Source organism: Entelurus aequoreus, linkage group LG03 (genome assembly GCF_033978785.1).
Source record: "Entelurus aequoreus isolate RoL-2023_Sb linkage group LG03, RoL_Eaeq_v1.1, whole genome shotgun sequence".
NCBI lineage: Eukaryota > Metazoa > Chordata > Actinopteri > Syngnathiformes > Syngnathidae > Entelurus > Entelurus aequoreus.
Window position 1 is genome coordinate 18,233,030 of NC_084733.1, and position 18,326 is coordinate 18,251,355.

General features: G+C 37.1%; 1 protein-coding gene across 2 annotated transcripts in view; it reads left to right on the top strand.

Moving 5' to 3' along the window:
* stxbp6 (syntaxin binding protein 6 (amisyn)) overlaps positions 1–10,410 on the top strand; it is a 103,142-nt gene extending 92,732 nt beyond the window's left edge. Inside the window, exons 5-6 of one of the 2 annotated variants that reach the window (XM_062041411.1) lie at positions 3,117–3,274; positions 8,414–10,410. In XM_062041411.1, coding sequence (XP_061897395.1) covers positions 3,117–3,274; positions 8,414–8,437 — 182 coding nt within the window. In that variant the 3' untranslated portion in view covers positions 8,438–10,410. Of the gene's footprint in view, positions 1–3,116; positions 3,275–5,604; positions 6,296–8,413 lie in introns of those variants that run through there. The other variant, XM_062041412.1, reaches the window with a different exon arrangement.
* The last annotated feature ends 7,916 nt before the right edge of the window (positions 10,411–18,326 follow it).

Sequence of the window (18,326 nt, forward strand, 5' to 3'; positions counted from 1 at the left end):
AACTCAGCCACCAAGTGGTAGGCCACGTAAACTGACAGAGAGGGGTCAGCGGATGCTGAAGCGCATAGTGCAAAGAGGTCGCCGACTTTCTGCACTGTCAGTTGCTACAAACTTCATGTGACCTTCCAATGAGCCCACGTACAGTACGCAGAGAGCTTCATGGAATGGGTTTCCATTGCCGAGCAGCTGCATCTAAGCCATACATCACCAAGTCCAATGCAAAGCGTCGGATGCAGTGGTGTGAAGCACGTTGCCACTGGACTCTAGAGCAGTGGAGACGCCTTCTCTGGAGTGATGAATCACGCTTTTCCATCTGGCAATCTGATGGACGAGTCTGGGTTTGGGGGTTGCCAGGCGAACGGTACATTTCGGACTGCATTGTGCCCAGTGTGACATTTGGTGGAGGAGGAATTATGGTGTGGGGTTGTTTTTCAGGAGTTGGGCTTGGCCCCTTAGTTCGAAAATTCCTATGAACACACTCCGCAACCTTGTGGACAGCCTTCCCAGAAGAGTTGAAGCTGTAATAGCTGCAAAAGGTGGACCGACATCATATTGAACCCTATGGGTAAGGAATGGGATGGCACTTTAAGTTCATATGTGAGTCAAGGCAGGTGGCCAAATACATTTGGCAATATAGTGTAGCTCAATGTCATTCCAGTGTCATATCAATAACTTCACTCCACTCGCTCTGCTTAGGTCCACCTCCGTAATATTAATCAGCTCCGCCCCTCTATTTAGTGTCCATGCTGCCTCCATCCTTGTTAACAGTCTGGTCACTTCCTGCATTGACGACTGTAACTCCCGTCTCCTTGGCCTCTCCCACAAGCTCCAACTGCTCCATAACTCTGCTCCCCGGATCATAACCAAAACCCTCTCATTCCATCACATCACACCCATCCTACAAAAACTTCACTGGCTCCCGGTCAGAATTAACTACAAAATCCTTCTATATGCCTTTAAGGCCATCCACAACTACACCCATCCTTTTTTGTCTGACCACCTCCACATCCCTCAGATCCTCCTCTTCCATACATCTTGCTGTGCCAACAACCTTCCTCATCAACATCAAAAGCAGAGCTTTTAGTCACTCTGCTCCCAAACTCTGGAACTCTCTACCATCTGACGTCTGCAATGTTGACTCCCTTCATACATTTAAATCAATACCAAAAACCAACCTGTTTAAAATTGCTTACTTACTTTAACTGCCTCTATACCAGACCTGGGCAAATTAAGTTAAAGTTAAAAGCTTCCATTATGATGTTTTCAGATGACCGTAAGTCTTGAACTATACAATATATTTCAATGGTTGGAATCTGCGTTTTTGCGTGATATACTAGTTACTATGGTAATCTACGTAACAGCAGCTCAGACGAGGCACCAAGCAGTGTGGGTGGGGAGCGTTTCCACAGAGTGTTTCCAGAGCGGCCAGCCTGAAATGTGGGTGTCAGGGACACACGCGGAAGGAGATTTTTACAACAAAGTTCTAAAGCTTAGTGATATATCAGATTGTAGGTGGTTTTATTTTTTTACCCTTCGCGTTAATATTTTGCTGTGTTTGTTGCATTTTTGTTGCGTTTCGCTTGATTGTAAAATATGTCGATCGAGAAGGGGTGTGACGTTCATGTGTTATCAATATTCAGTGTTTTATCAATCATAGTTAATATTGTAAATCCCACATTCTTTATTTTCATGTACATTCTGGGTGTCATTCAGTAAAAAAAAATTAAAAATTCAATTCCGTTTTTAAGGCGGTCTGTCACAACGTTTTTAGCATTCATTCGGACATTATTGTGAGGTTTTGTATTAGTGTTCCTAAAAATGGATATACCGGCCCCCAGACACATTTTTTCTCTAAGTTTGGCCCCCCTGGGTCAAAATAATTGCCCTTTATTAGTGGATTTTATTAGAGGTGTCCGATAATGGCTTTTTTGCCGATATCCGATATTGTCCAACTCTAATTACCGATTCTGATATCAACCGATACCGATATATACAGTCGTGGAATTAACACATTATTATGCCTAATTTTGTTGTGATGCCCCGCTGGATGCATTAAACAATGTAACTTTACCATGAATTGATTAACGTGGACCCCGACTTAAACAAGTTGAAAAACTTATTCGGGTGTTACCATTTAGTGGTCAATTGTACGGAATATGTACTGTACTGTGCAATCTACTAATACAAGTTTCAATCAGTCAATCAAAAACAAGGTTTTCCAAACTAAGAGAACAACTTCAACTCCAGTTATGGAAAAAAGTGCCAACATGGCACTGCCATATTTATTATTGAAGTCACAAAGTGCATTTTTCTTTTTTTTTTAACATGCCTCAAAACAGCAGATTGGAATTTGGGACATGCTCTCCCCCGGGGTTTGGGGGGGGGGGGGGGGTTTGGGTGGTAGCGGGGGGTGTATATTGTAGCGTCCCGGAAGAGTTAGTGCTGCAAGGGGTTCTGGGTATTTGTTCTCTTGTGTTTATGTTGTGTTACATTTATTACGGTGCGGATGTTCTCCCGAAATGTGTTTGTCATTCTTGTTTGGTGTGGGTTCACAGTGTGGTGCATATTTGTAACAGTGTTAAAGTTGTTTATGTGACCTGTATGACTGTTGATCAAGTATGCATTGCATTCAACAAATGTGTGTGTAAAAGCCGCATATATTATGAGACTTGGCCGGCACGCTGTTTGTATGGAGGGAAAGCGGATGTGACGACAGGTTGTAGAGGACGCTAAAAGTCTCCCGGGAAAATCGGGAGGTTGAAACCGATACCGATCATTTCCGATATTACATTTTAAAGCATTTATCTGCCAATAATATCGGCAGGCCGATATTATCGGACATCTCTAGATTTTATCCTTCCTTGTTTTATCATTTTATCTGTATATTGTAAAGTGTCCTTGGATTTTTTTGAAAGGTGCTTGTAAATTGAATGTATTATTATTACTATAACAAATTCTATAAGATGTGACAATGCATGCTGTGCCACATATTTCCTAAAAGAAAATCAACTTGGGTCATTTTTTTCATAAATTCCATACCAATCACCTATTTATTATCCTTTTCTGTCTCTCTTCACTTGTCTTCTACTTTCCTCCTTCCTTTGCTTTTTTTGCAGGTAACAGTATACTGCACTCAGCCGCCGACAGCGTGACGAGCGCCGTACAGAAGGCGAGTCAGGCTCTGAACGAGCGAGGTGAGCGATTGGGCCGGGCCGAGGAGAGGACTGCCGACATGATGAACAGCGCCGAACAGTTTTCTGTCACAGCACACAAGGTGAGGCGGTCGTCCTGCTTGTGATGCATTGCAGCGCCGTGGCTTTATCTGCTCGTCTGCTGTTGGAATTGTGGGTCAAGTCAAAATATAATCAATTCAGTTGCAACTACAGTGGAAGCTCTAAGGTCGGGAATGATTGTCAACCTCCTATTTCTTCATATCTTAAAACAATCCCAAAGTAATTCATTGGAATATTCAGTTTCTGCATCAAACTGTACCCATCAGAACACCTTGTTGGCAGTCTTTCAAATAATATTCTAAAATGCTCGTGCAAAATGAATAATAATAATAATATTCTCAATCCAAAACCAATAAACATCCTTAACTTTTATGTTTACACTGCGGGCTAAAGTGGCCCACATTTTTTTAAATCAGATTTTTTTCCGGCAGACTGTTTACACTGCAAATAAAGTGTTTTTTTTATCAGACTCAAGTGTAAACGCACACAGGCTCCAATGTGCCCCCGATGTGACCTCGACGTCACTTGCATGCGTACTTTGATAAAGTGAAAACAAAGGAAGTGGAAATTAAATAAAAGTAGCAGCACTTTAAAAATGAGTGTTTTTTTTTTTACGTGAAGATAAATTAAAGGCCTACTGAAATCCACTACTACCGACCACGCAGTCTGATAGTTTATATATTAATGATGAAATCTTAACATTGCAACACATGCCAATATGGCCGGGTTAACTTATAAAGTGCAATTTTAAATTTCCGCTAAACTTCCGGTTCAAAACGTCTATGTATGATGACGTATGCGCGTGACGTCAATCGTTGAAACGGAAGTATTCGGACGCCATTGAATCCAATACAAAAAGCTGTGTTTTCATCTCAAAATTCCACAGTATTCTGGACATCTGTGTTGGTGAATCTTTTGCAATTTGTTTAATGAACAATGAAGACTGCAAAGAAGAAAGTTGTAGGTGGGATCGGTGTATTAGCGGCTGGCTGCAGCAACACAACCAGGAGGACTTTGAGGTGGATAGCAGACGCGCTATCCCACGCTAGCCGCCGACCGCATCGGTGATCGGGTGAAGTCCTTCGTCGCACCGTCGATCGCTGGAACGCATGTGAGCACGGGTGTTGATGAGCAGATGAGGGCTGGCTGGCGTAGGTGGATAGCTAATGTTTTTAGCGTAGCTCTGTGAGGTCCCGTTGCTAAGTTAGCTTCAATGGCGTCGTTAGCAACAGCATTGTTAAGCTTCGCCAGGCTGGAAAGCATTAACCGTGTATTTACAGGTCCATGGTTTAATAGTATTGTTGATTTTCTGTCTATCCTTCCAGTCAGGGGCTTATTTATTTTGTTTCTATATGCAGTTAAGCCCGATGCTATCACGTTAGCTCCGTAGCTAAAGTGTTTCGCCGATGTATTGTCGTGGAGATAAAAGTCACTGTGAATGTCCATTTTGCGTTCTCGACTCTCATTTTCAAGAGGATATAATATTCGAGGTGGTTTAAAATACAAATCCGTGATCCACAATAGAAAAAGGAGAGAGTGTGGAATCCAATGAGCCAGCTTGTACCTAAGTTACGGTCAGAGCGAAAAAAGATATGTCTTGCACTGCATTCTAGTACTTCACTCGAACGTTCCTCATCCACAAATCTTTCATCCTCGCTCAAATTAATGGGGTAATCGTCGCTTTCTCGGTCCGAATCGCTCTAGCTGCGTTGAAAACCTTAGGAAAATGTGAGGAGCCTTTCAATTGACTACGTCACGCTACTTCCGGTAGGGGCAAGGCTTTTTTTAATCAGATACCAAAAGTTGCGAACTTTATTGTCGATGTTCTCTACTAAATCCTTTCAGCTAAAATATGGCAATATCGCAAAATGATCAAGTATGACACATATAATGGATTTGCTATCCCCGTTTAAATAACAAAAAATTAATTTCAGTAGGCCTTTAAAGTAATATAATTTATGAATAGATGTACAGTATACATACCAAAGACTATAAAAATGGGACCCATTACCTCCCTGTTTGGCACTCAGCATCAAGGGTTGGAATTGGGGCTTAAATCACCAAAAATGATTCCCGGGCGCGGCCACCGCTGCTGCTCACTGCTCCCCTCACCTCCCAGGGGGTGAACAAGGGTGATGGGTCAAATGCAGAGAATAATTTCGCCACACCAAGTTGGTGTGTGTGACAATCATTGGTACTTTAACTTTTTTTAACTTTAATTTGATAAAGTGATATTCTTGTGTACCCCCATTTACTACATTCATCGTGCCTTGTCTTCCATTTGTACCACATCTTGAAAATAATGAGTTGCATGCTGATGAATTGAGCTATTAACATAATTTTTTCCCTCATTATGATCCTTACACTGCAGGTGTCTGTCTAATGGTGTACTCCATCACACTCGCACCGCCTCAGCAGCCATGTTTTCACTTAAATATTAGGTGGGGTGCCAGTGACTTTTAATTTAAATCCTATCAAAAATGATCTTTAGGCACAGTGTGTGCTATGCAATGTAATTAAGGAGGGGTGGTCTAATTGAAAGACATTTCAAGAGCTTGATGCGGCGTGATGGATTTTAAACACATGTTTAGTTTGGTCATGCTGCACAACATTGCTGCCACTTTTAAGTACACCAATTATTTGACACTGACACTGAAACGAACTAGCGTATGGTATGGGACACCTGCAGTCATTGGGGTGTCACCTTTGCTCTTTCCACTTGTGGAATTCCATGCATGACGTTCCAATCAGAATGGTTCGCTTTTGTGCGTCGCTCTACTGCCCTCGCTTGCCCACGCTCAGTATTCCACTGCCATACCCAACATTCTTGTGTGCACCTGCATGTGTGTGTTCCACCATCACTACTCCCCCCTCGCCCCTGCAGCTAAACATTGCGGTCATCCCTCAAACGCGCCTCCGGCCAGGCCTTTTAATGCTGGTTAATGAGACCAATAGAGTTTCCTGTCATCTACTGAATGAAAAAAACAACTAAAACTTGAGGCGCCACTGCTCGCCGCCTTGCAGCATCTGTCGAATAACAACCACGGTATCCGCCGCACGGATTTGTCGCCTGCATGTCCTCATGATCTTGGAAGTTTTACATTTGCAACCATCTTTTAAAAATGTTGTTTTTCAAGCATGTTAAGAAAAAGGGCTCTCAAACCAAATGTACTCAATACTATCTGTCTAATAGTGTAAAAAAAAAAAAAAAAAAAAAAAATATATATATATATTTTATATATATTATATATATATATACATTATTTTTTTTTACATTGCTCTTATTATCTTTGGTATGAACATTATTATGTAAACTCGAAGTTATAGTTTTTAATTTGTTTTTTGTTGTTGCTATTTTTGTATTACAACATTTTATTATTGATCATGTTGTACTGCATTGTAATCTTTTGTTTTGTGATTGTGTGATGTAGACTAATGGGGATCCTTAATAAACTAAACTAAACTATACTAAATGCAGCAATACAGTACTATATATAACCGCAATATAATAAATATGTAACTTTTTTCAGTTCAGTTGAGTTTCAGTTTATTTGGAACATGCATACGATACAATGTAATGCATCACACAATTCCAGTTGTTTTTCATTACAGCACGCCCGAAAAGGACTAGGAAGAAGCAGAGCTTATTTAATCCTACTCCTTTTGATATCATACCAATTTTATCCAATTCCCTTGTTCTCTGTAACAGAACAATAAACAAATAAATAATATACCATAGTAAGCAAAAAAATATTAAATACAAAAATAAACTTTGTCTCAATAAAAAAAAAAGGGTTCAAAATGTTCATCATAATTATTGTTCTCTGTACTTTGTGAGGACTTGTAGTTCGAACAGTCTCTTAAACTGAATCATATTGCTGCTTTGTTTGATTTCTTTGCTTAATCCATTCCATAATTTAATTCCACATACTGATATGCTAAAGGTTTTAAGTGTTGTACAAGCATACAAATGTTTTAAATTAGATTTTCCTCTAAGGTTATATTTCTCCTCTTTTGTTGAGAAGAATTGTTGTACATTCTTGGGTAGCAGGTTATAGTTTGCTGTATTCATAATTTTAGCTGTTTGCAAATGCACCAAATCGTTGAATTTCAATAATTGTGATTTAATAAATAAAGTGTTTGTATGTTCTCTATATCCAACATTATGTATATATTTTTTGTAACACAGTGAATGAAGCACACATTTGTAGTTGTTTTCCCATATTTCTACACAGTAACTCATATATGGTAAATCATAATGAATATTATATTTTTATTTTTTTTAGTTAGTTTTTTTTAAATATCAAAAGTTGTGTCAGGTATAACATTGACAAATGTTATCTATTCTAATCAGAATTGTTGCATAATTCTCTTTATAGTTGCTGGTTTTTGAAGTTCTTATCTTAGTACCCTTTTTTTTTGTTTTTTTAATAGGGATCACAATTTTAAACTTACGACTCGATTCTGATACTTTTGACGACGATTCCAACAGATTCACGCAATATTTTGTATAATAATTACAATAAAACCAAGACAATAACAGTTGCAGCCTACGAAAGTTCCTCTTGTTTGCTAACATATGACATACACATGCAGCGATTAAAAAACAAAAATAGAAGTTTTAATCAATTCTGAAAATGTATGAATCGATTTAGAATTGGAATAAATAAAAATCGTGATTTGTATGTAGACTGATTTTGTTAGCACCCCTTGTTTTTCATTTAATTAATTAATGTATTTTAATTATATATACATTTTGTCGAAGCATAATTTAACATTATTATAGTACACCGTATAATTCAATATATATTTAAAATAAGTGTAATTTAAGGAAAACATTTTATTAATTTTGTCATTTTATTTTAATACATTTAAATTCAACAAATTTCATGTATTTTATCAATTTTAGTATTCAATTATTTTATATTTTGATAGTTTTTTTAAAAATTGTTTTTGTAAGGTATATTTCTCAAGTAACATTTTATATTTCAAGCATATTATTAAAAATTAATTAAAGTTAATTTAAAAATTAAATTGTTTTTATATTAATTTAAATCAATTTAAAAATTAAAAGCTTGCCCCCTTGGAAATGCCTGATACTTTGAGTTAAAAAAAAAAAATCTTTCTCATTAACTTTGTGTATATTCTACAAACCCGACCCCTACTGTGTTTTTCTACAGCTTGCCATGAAGCACAAGTGTTAAAACAACCACTGCCAAAACCAACAGTGGGCTCGGAATGGGTGGCATGAGGGTCCGCCAGTTGCTCATCGCTGTGCCGAAAATGCGGACTCCGATTTTTTTTTGTTGTGTTTTTATTTTTTTTAAAAGACATTGTAACATTTGTGTAATTGCATTGTGTGACGGGAGGAGGAAACTGTCGACTTGGGACCACTTGATGAAAGTCTGTCAATAACGTTCTTGTCACGCTGACAAGCTGGACCGTTTTTTATCGCCGTTTGTTTGACGCTTTATGCACGTGGCAGCGATCACACGCTTTTAATCCGGGAAACATTTCCTACACAGCTATCATAATGTCCATAGTGTCCTGTGAATTGTTGGGGGACGTCTCACTTTGTCAGGGTTTCTCCAACATCCCCGAGAACCACACTAAAAATACAGCGTTCGATGCCCACGCTGCGTTTTTACCCACAAAAACTGTGCTTTAAGTTATGCTTTCGTCCATGATTTCCTAATATATACAAGATAAGTACTGTGTTAACCTAAATATATGAAAAAATATCGCTCTGCGTATATTCAGTGTGTTCAGATTCATACATGCGCCAGTGAGAGCCTTTCTTCCTGTCACTCACACACGCCAGTGCAAAAAAAAAAGTTCCTGAAAACATGATTGTTTTTATCTTTCATTTGTATTTCTTTTTTTTTTTTTTTTTTACCATGAAATCTACCGTTCTCGTTTTTTCAGTGTATTACTGTAAACGGAAAAACTTATTTTTTACAGGAAAATTCTTGCAGCTGTTAACCAGATGTTAACCGTAAAATCTAGAATGTTTTTTCTCCATTTTCCATTACTGTAAAGGGAAAACCTTATCACTGTTATTTTTTTACAGTAAAATTCCCCCCTTAAATTTAACGTACTGTAGTAACAATACTTTTACTGTATTTGTAGGGTAAAGTTCTGGCGACTGAGCTGCCGTTTATTAAAAATCTACAAATATTTATTTTTACAGTGCATTACTGTAAATTGACAGTAATTCCAACAACTGAGCAATTCATTTGATCTTTTTTTCCCCCCAAAACATGGCGTTGTTTTATGTTCAGGATCACCTTTATATTTGGTTTAATAATATATAGTTCAATAACCACAAATGACAGTGAAAACATGTATATATATATTTGATTTCTTTAGTAAGACCCCTCAACGGTATTATATTTTTTTCATTTTCTAAATTTCAAGAGGCTCGTCGCAACACAGATTTGGCAACCCCGCTTTAAGCTATGCTGTTGTCTATTATTTCAGTGCATATAAAACATTTATTTATTGATAAAATACTTCTACTGTATTGACCTGAATGTAAAGAAAAGACAGGTTTTCCAATATGCCCGTGGACATTTTTATATGCAAACTAACATAAGTGGCACCAAATGACATCTTCCATAGCGAGTGAGAGCTTTTCTTCCTGTCGCTCACACACGCCCGTGGCCTGGAGAGACACGGACACGCTCAAAAGAGGCCCAAAAAAAGCCCCAAAAAGTTGCTGAAATCATGATTTTTGTTTTAGGCGTTCCAACCCAAAAAACTCTTATATTCAGGGTGGTCTTGTACTTAAGTTAATACGATATCATTCAATAACTACAAGTGAGACAGAAAATAAATATATACAGTACAGGCCAAAAGTTCGGACACACCTTCTCCTCATTCAATGCGTTTTCTTTATTTTCATGACTATTTACATTGTAGATTGTCACTGAAGGCATCACAACTATGAATGAACACATTTGGAGTTATGTACTTAACACAAAAAAAAGGTGAAATAACTGAAAACATGTTTTTATATTTTAGTTTCTTCAAAATAGCCACCCTTAGCTCTGATTACGGTTTTGCACACTCTTGGCATTCTCTCCATGAGCTTCAAGAGGTAGTCACCTAAAAAGGGTTTTCACTTCACAGGTGTCATAGTTTTGATGCCTTCAGTGACAATCTACAATGTAAATAGTCATGAAAATAAAGAAAACGCATCGAATGAGGAGAAGGTTTGTCCAAACTTTAGGCCTGTACTGTATGTATTTTTTAAAATTTCCTGTGTAAGTACTCCTAGCAGTTAATTTTTTCAGTATACATTTTTTCCCCCAAGGAAATTCGGAGTTTCTTGTTAGTTTGTTGTCCATCATTTCATGATATATAAAACTTATTTTTATATAAAATATACTGTGTACCCTATTAACCTGAATATAAGAAGGTATTCTGGAAAAGACAAGTTCTACTGTATATGCGGGGTCGCAAGAGATGCAAAACAGCCTAACGATTTTTCCATAAGCAACTCAAAGCTTGTCTGCCTGTCACTCACACACGTGACCTGGCGAGACAGAGATTCGCTCCAAAAAATTTTAATTTGTATTTTTTTCCAAAATGCCGTCTTACATTTAGGTTAATGCCGTCTAGTAAATAAACCACAAGTGAGACTGATTTTTTTTTTACATATACCATATTTACTGGGCTATAGAGCGCACCAGTATTTAAGCCGCACCCACCAAATTTGAGAATAAACATTTTTTTTACATATATTAGCTGCACCAGATTATAAGCCGCAGATATATACCAGGACAACATATTTTGGAAATGTTTATTTACTTACTTAAATTGTAAAGAGACTTAAACAGTGTCTCTAACACGGCAGTAAAACGGCTGATCCAACAAAACAGAAGTCATCGTCATGGACCCACTAGCTGCGTAACGGACTCAATAACTCCACAGTGATGTGTTGGTGAGTTCACGAAACTAAAACAATACAAAAAGAATGCCATTGTAAGTTAATAATACTAACACGGACACTTGTAAACGTGTTAGCATGTTCACTAATGCTAACGACGCTAGCTTGATTACATTACGTTTGCGCGTACAAATATACATGAAAACACTCCCACAGACATCACACGGGACGGTTTAGATCAGTGGTTCTTAACCTTGTTGGAGGTACCGAACCCCACCAGTTTCATATGCACATTCACCGAACCCTTCTTTAGTAAAAAATAAAATGTTTTTTTTTTTTCAAATTCAAGACAAAGTTATATGTTTTTGGTAACACTTTAGTATGGGGAACATATTCTAAGTAACAGAGACTTAATTTAGAGTTATTTGGACACTAGGGGAACATATAAGTAATAAAGACTTAATTTAGAGTTATTTGGTTAGGGTTAGAGGATTAGGGTCAGGGTTAGAGGGTTAGGGTTATAATAAGGCCATGCCGAATAAGGCATTAATAAGTACTTATTAATGACTAGTTAAGAGCCAATATGTTATTAATTTGCATGTTAATAAGCAACTAATTAATGGTGAATATGTTCCCCATACTAAAGTGTTACCATGTTTTTTTACTGGTGCACAAAATGAACCGTGCATGAACATAACCTTGTTCAAACAACAAAACCAACACAGTGCATAAACTCACAACAAATTACACACCTGCAAACCAGTCAGCTGTTGCCGTATCCGTAATACGCCGATAGGGAGAAGTTTGTATTTACACGATGAGTCGGGTGTGTCTTGACCTCCACCGCACCCCTGAGGCCGACTCACCGAACCCCTAGGGTTCGATCGAACCCAGGTTAAGAACCACTGGTTTAGATGAATGGAGGATCCTTTCGAGCAGAAACGCGAGGAACGGCTATACTTCCGGCACAAAAGAGGAAGTACACCGTCAACCCGAAGCACCTCCATTGAGCGAACTCATCCAAAAGATGGCGCCGTAGCATAAACAATAACAAACCTTTTTAAGCGTCTCTGTCGGCGTGATATGAAAATTATTTGTTGAATACAAAATCTTATGGCCGTTAGCAAAGAAAAATCCATAAATTGCCCACACCGTTTGATAAGCCGCAGGTTTCAAAGCGCGGGGAAAAAAAGTAGCGACTTATAGTCTGGGAAAATACGGTATTTATATTTATTCCCTGTCCCCTCAAAAAAAATCCAGCCCGCCCTGGAGAAGGATTATTTTGTCTGTATTAGGGAGTTTATGTTCCCAAGAGGCGCATGGCTTGGATAAACTAACTCCTGCGTTGTAAAAAAAGCAGCAAATTACGTCAAACTTCTGTCGAGCTTCTGATTTGTCTGCGCCTTATTGAGTGTTTTTCCATCAATGGCTCTCCTTACTTTGGTCCATCTCAAAGCAGAACAACCACAAGGTGAAGTATTTGTGTTATGTTTTTTTTTTTTTTTAAGGCTGTTTGGATTCCTCGCTGCTAATGCCGCCACTCGCATTCCTGGTGTAATGAAGCTTTTTTGTTGATTTTTTTCTACATTGTACGCGTGTTCTTAATCGACATCGTTTTTAACGCGCTGCCAGTTCAGTGGCGTCGTGCTCTTTTAAAAGCAAGTGTGGCCTAAAAATCTCAGTGTGCTTTCAACTCCTCTGCATAACACACACACACACACACACTTTGGATGTTTTATTGTTTTCATAATAAAAAAGATGTCTAATCCAATGTTCTGTCATTTTTATGTGTACATATTTTTCTGCAAATCACTGTTATTGCATTTGTAGTCACTTTGTATCTTGCTCATAAATACCATATATATTACCAGTTGTCACCATGTCAAAGAAAAATGTCTTTCCACTCAAATGCGAAGTTGTTCCTCCACTTTGACTGCAGTATTGACCCCTCTATAATTCTTATAGTGCTGTTTAAGATTATTTTTTTGCAAATGAAAATGTTCCTAATTGTGTGTTTTACATGTGCATGCAACATACAAAGTATGCGATGCAACACTGCCCCCTTGTGGTCTACTGAAAAACCTTGTCACCAAACAAAAATACATACTCAACTAAACCAATACCAAAAACATATCTTCTGTTAATTTAATAAATTCTGTTAATTGGATTAATATTAAATGTTTATAGGCACAAACACAACAACCACTCTTAAATACCGTATTTTTCGGACTATAAGTCGCACCGGCTGAAAATGCATAATAAAGAAGGAAAAAAACATATATAAGTCGCACTAGAGTATAAGTCGCATTTTTTGGGGAAATGTATTTGATAAAACCCAACACCAAGTATAGACATTTGAAAGGCAATATAAAATAAATAAAGAATAGTGTACAACAGGCTGAATAAGTGTACGTTATATGAGGCATAAATAACCAACTGAGAACGTGCCTGGTATGTTAACGTAACATATTATGGTAAGAGTCATTCAAATAACTATAACATATAGAACATGCTATACGTTTACCAAACAATCTGTCACTCCTAATCGCTAAATCCGATTAAATCTTATACGTCTAGTCTCTTACGTGAATGAGCTAAATAATATTATTTGATATTTTACGGCAATGTGTTAACAATTTCACACATAAGTCGCTCCTGAGTATAAGTCGCACCCCCGGCCAAACTATGAAAAAAAAACTGCGATTTATAGTCCGAAAAATACGGTCGTTAAATATGTCTAAAAGGAGATTGAAACACATGCGTATACTGTTTCTTAATAGGGACTCATGTTAGTATGTTGTTTATTTACGTTACTTAAACCACTTGTTCTTAACCATATGGCCAATATCGTCGTCAAAACAAAAAAAAAGTTTTGTATGGGCCGCAGCAGTACTCGGTTGTAATGCACTTTTCCACCACTTGTGGCAGTAAGGACGACGTCAAACAAACAGAAGAAGTATGGAGCTAAAGTCATAAAGAAGTTTCTCAAGTGCAAAAATTATGACTAAAGCGTATTTTCATTACCACTTTAAAGGCCTACTGAAACCCACTACTACCGACCACGCAGTCTGATAGTTTATATATCAATGATGAAATCTTTACATTGCAACACATGCCAATAGGGCCGGGTTAACTTATAAAGTGCAATTTTAAATTTCCCGCTAAACTTCCGGTTGAAAAACTCCTTTGGATATGACGTATGCGCGTGACGTAGCCAGTAGAACAGAGGTATGGCTCCCCCATTGAGGCCAATACAAAAAGCTCTGTTTTCATTTCATAATTCCACAGTATTCTGGACATCTGTGTTGGTGAATCTTTTGCAATTTGTTTAATGAACAATGGAGATTGCAAAGAAGAAAGTTGTAGGTGGGATCGGTGTATTAGCGGCTGGCTGTAGCAACACAACAAGAGGACTTACTTGGATAGCAGACGCGCTAGCCGATGCTAGCCGCCAACCGCATCTGTGATCGGGTGAAGTCCTTCGTCGCGCCGTCGATCGCTGGAACGCAGGTGAGCACGGGTGTTGATGAGCAGATGAGGGCTGGCTGGCGTAGGTGGACCGCTAATGTTTTTATCATAGCTCTGTGAGGTCCAGTTGCTAAGTTAGCTTCAGCGTCGTTAGCAACAGCATTGTTAAGCTTTGCCAGGCTGAGAATTATTAACCGTGTAGTTACATGTCCATGGTTTAATAGTATTGTTGATCTTCTGTCTATCCTTCCAGTCAGGGATTTATTTATTTTGTTTCTATCTGCATTTGAGCCAGATGCTATCACGTTAGCTCAGTAGCTAAAGAGCTTCGTAGATGTATTGTCGTGGAGATAAAAGTCACTGTGAATGTCCATTTCGCGTTCTCGACTGTCATTTTCAAGAGGATATAGTATCCAAGGTGGTTTAAAATACAAATCCATGATCCACAATAGAAAAAGGAGAGAGTGTGGAATCCAATGAGCCAGCTTGTACCTAAGATACGGTCAGAGCGAAAAAAGATACGTCTTTCACTGCAATCCAGTCCGTCACTCTAACGTTCCTCATCCACGAATCTTTCATCCTCGCTCAAATTAATGGGGTAATCGTCGCTTTCTCGGTCCGAATCGCTCTAGCTGCATTGAAAACAATAGGAAAATATGAGGAGGTGAACAACTGACTACGTCACGCTACTTCCGGTAGGGGCAAGGCTTTTTTTTATCAGATGCCAAAAGTTGTGAACTTTATTGTCCTTGTTCTATACTAAATTCTTTCAGCAAAAATATGGCAATATCGCGAAATGATCAAGTATGACACATAGAATGGATCTGCTATCCCCGTTTAAATAAAAACATTTCATTTCAGTAGGCCTTTAATTGTATTGGCAGTTTATTTAAGAAACATAACAATTTTTAATCATAATGCCCATTTCATTTGACACCCTAATCCCAAAGTGCTACATATTATGATACATAAAAAATATTATTTATTATTATTAATTTAGTTAGAATTAATCAATTTTAATACTGCAAATTTGTATGATATATTTTTTAAATCACTTTTTGACTCCCTTCTTTTGCAGTATATTTGATTAATATTTATTTTCGTAATCAGCCTGACCTAAGCCATGATAATAATCTTTGTGATGAACACAACCTTTTACATTATTTGACAAGGTTGTAAACTGTAAGTAGGTTAGATACAATTATTGAATATGATTCAAATCAAGAGTAAAATTACTAGTTCAGTGTTAATACTTGAGTGGGTCCCAGGCCCCAGGAAAAGTTGAGCCTAGACATCATAAACGTTAAGAACCCCTGACTTAAACCATTCCAAAGTATATTTTAGTTCAATGTAAATTCCTTAAATAAATAAAAAACTAATGAATGCGGTTTAGTTTTGTTTTTGTCCATCTGGTGACAAAAAACTAAAAACTTTCATATCAGATGAAATTGTAAATCTAGTAAAATTTGGAGCTTGAAGGGGAACTGCACTATATTAAAATGTTAATTCCCACTCAATATTACACACAAGCATTTACAATCGTAATGTAAGACAAGAACACATTTGTTATGCTTTTTGAGTCGTAAAAGACGTAAGTATAAGGTTGCTAACAATACAGCTAATGGGAGTACACTATTCCACCCAAAAAACCCGCCAACAATACTTTATTTATATCTCCTGACCTGAATCCATCCATCCATTTTCTACCGTTTATTCCCTTTGGAGTCACGGGGGCTGCTGAAGCCTATCTCAGCTACAATCGGGCGGAAGGCGGGGTACACCCTGGACAAGTCGCCACCTCATCACAGGCTGACCTGAATAATAACCAAGTATTAACGATATTGTTATTATAAGCAGACACATTTTAGCGGCACCATGATCACAGAGCTAACTAACGAACTTATGCTGCTATATTGACATATTGAGCAAGTGAGCTGCTGCATCGCCTCTAAGTTGGTGAAAGTTAATTCTCGATTATAAATCATGCCTCTCACCTGGATAGTAGAAGTTTGTGGCCGTAAATCGAGAAGTTATTAAACTTTGACATTGGCTAGAAAGACACGAAAAGACGCTTGTTTGCGGCACCTTCAATTTGTTTTTAACTTGTATTATGATTAATTATTTCTTGTAAACAAGTCGGCATCCCAGTGAGAGCAGACATTGTACAGTAAGTGATTGTGTTACTATGTTCGTTGTTTGTATATCTTGTTAAGCACTAACACTATAGTTCGGCATGATGCTTGCCGGATCTGTTTAGCACACAACTAGTAAAACTTGTAGATCATCCTCCTTACATTCAGGCTCAAAAATATAAGGTTCTGGATCATCGTTTGTCCTAAAGTTGTCGTCGTTGTCTCTCATACAGTCTAACATGATTAGTAGTGTTGTTGTTGAAGGGACAGGTGAACGTTTAGATCAGTCTGTATGATTAAAATGAGAAAAATACATAAAAATATGACATGTTATTATGACTGTGCCTGTTACTACATTACTTATATACTTACAGTGTGTATATAAAATGATGATAGAGGCTTTTGGATGTGTTTTTGAAGCGCTTTAAATAAAGGCAGAATAGAGCGACTCTCATTGGCTCCTTTGTTAGCTGACTTTTGCTAGCGTTTATTTACAATTTAGAATGCATAAAAAAAGATTGTAAATGATTGACACAATAAAAAAAAAAAAAAGTGTATTTCCCTTTGAGTAAAGGTTTACATTAAATGTGATATGGGACATTAATTTCTTAAAGTAATTAAATATATAGACTGATATAAACAGATATAAACCTATTAGTATTGTGCCCATTTTAATGAACTAATAGAAAATGTCCTATTGGCTGCATCTTTTAAATGTTTATTTTTCACACACTTCCCTCGAAGTCGAGATGCATGAGTTCTTCCGGAAATGTTCACAAAAAGGAGTCTTTGTGTCCTTCGACTATATCAAAAAAAAAAAGACAAGTTTGTTTTGACACGCGAATTATTATGCCAATTTATCTCCTCAAAATGTTGGCTCCGAAACGATAAAACCTGCAAGTCCATTATTTCATAGAACTAAAGTAGTGTTCATACGAGGAGGCGAAAATGTCCTGTAGGGAATCCATAAGTCTTCTCTGGTTCAACTTTAGCACCTGGCACTGCTATTGATTTAGACAAAGCGATGATTGTTGTGAGTGTCAGTGTAATGTATGGACTAACCGCAGGTTGATGCTGTCCTGATTGAGTGCTGTTCAATATCCCTAATTGCTGCAGTAAAATGTATTGTCAGCACTTGTTGCCATGTGACCAAGAAAGCGGGAAGATGGGTAATGACCACACTTTCCAACATGTGATTATTTATGCTGCTTGTTATACACTTGCAGGAAATCATAGACAGTATGTGTATGTGTATCTATGTATGTATATATATATATATATATATATATATACATTTTTTTTCAATGTATATTACAGTATATATATATATATATATATATATATATATATATATATATATATATATATATATATATATATATATATATATATATATATATATATATATATATACTGTATTATACATTTAAAAAAAAAAAAATATATATATATATATATATATATATATATATACACACTACCGTTCAAAAGTTTGGGGTCACATTGAAATGTCCTTATTTTTGAAGGAAAAGCACTGCACTTTTCAATGAAGATAACTTTAAACTAGTCTTAACTTTAAATAAATACACTCTATACATTGCT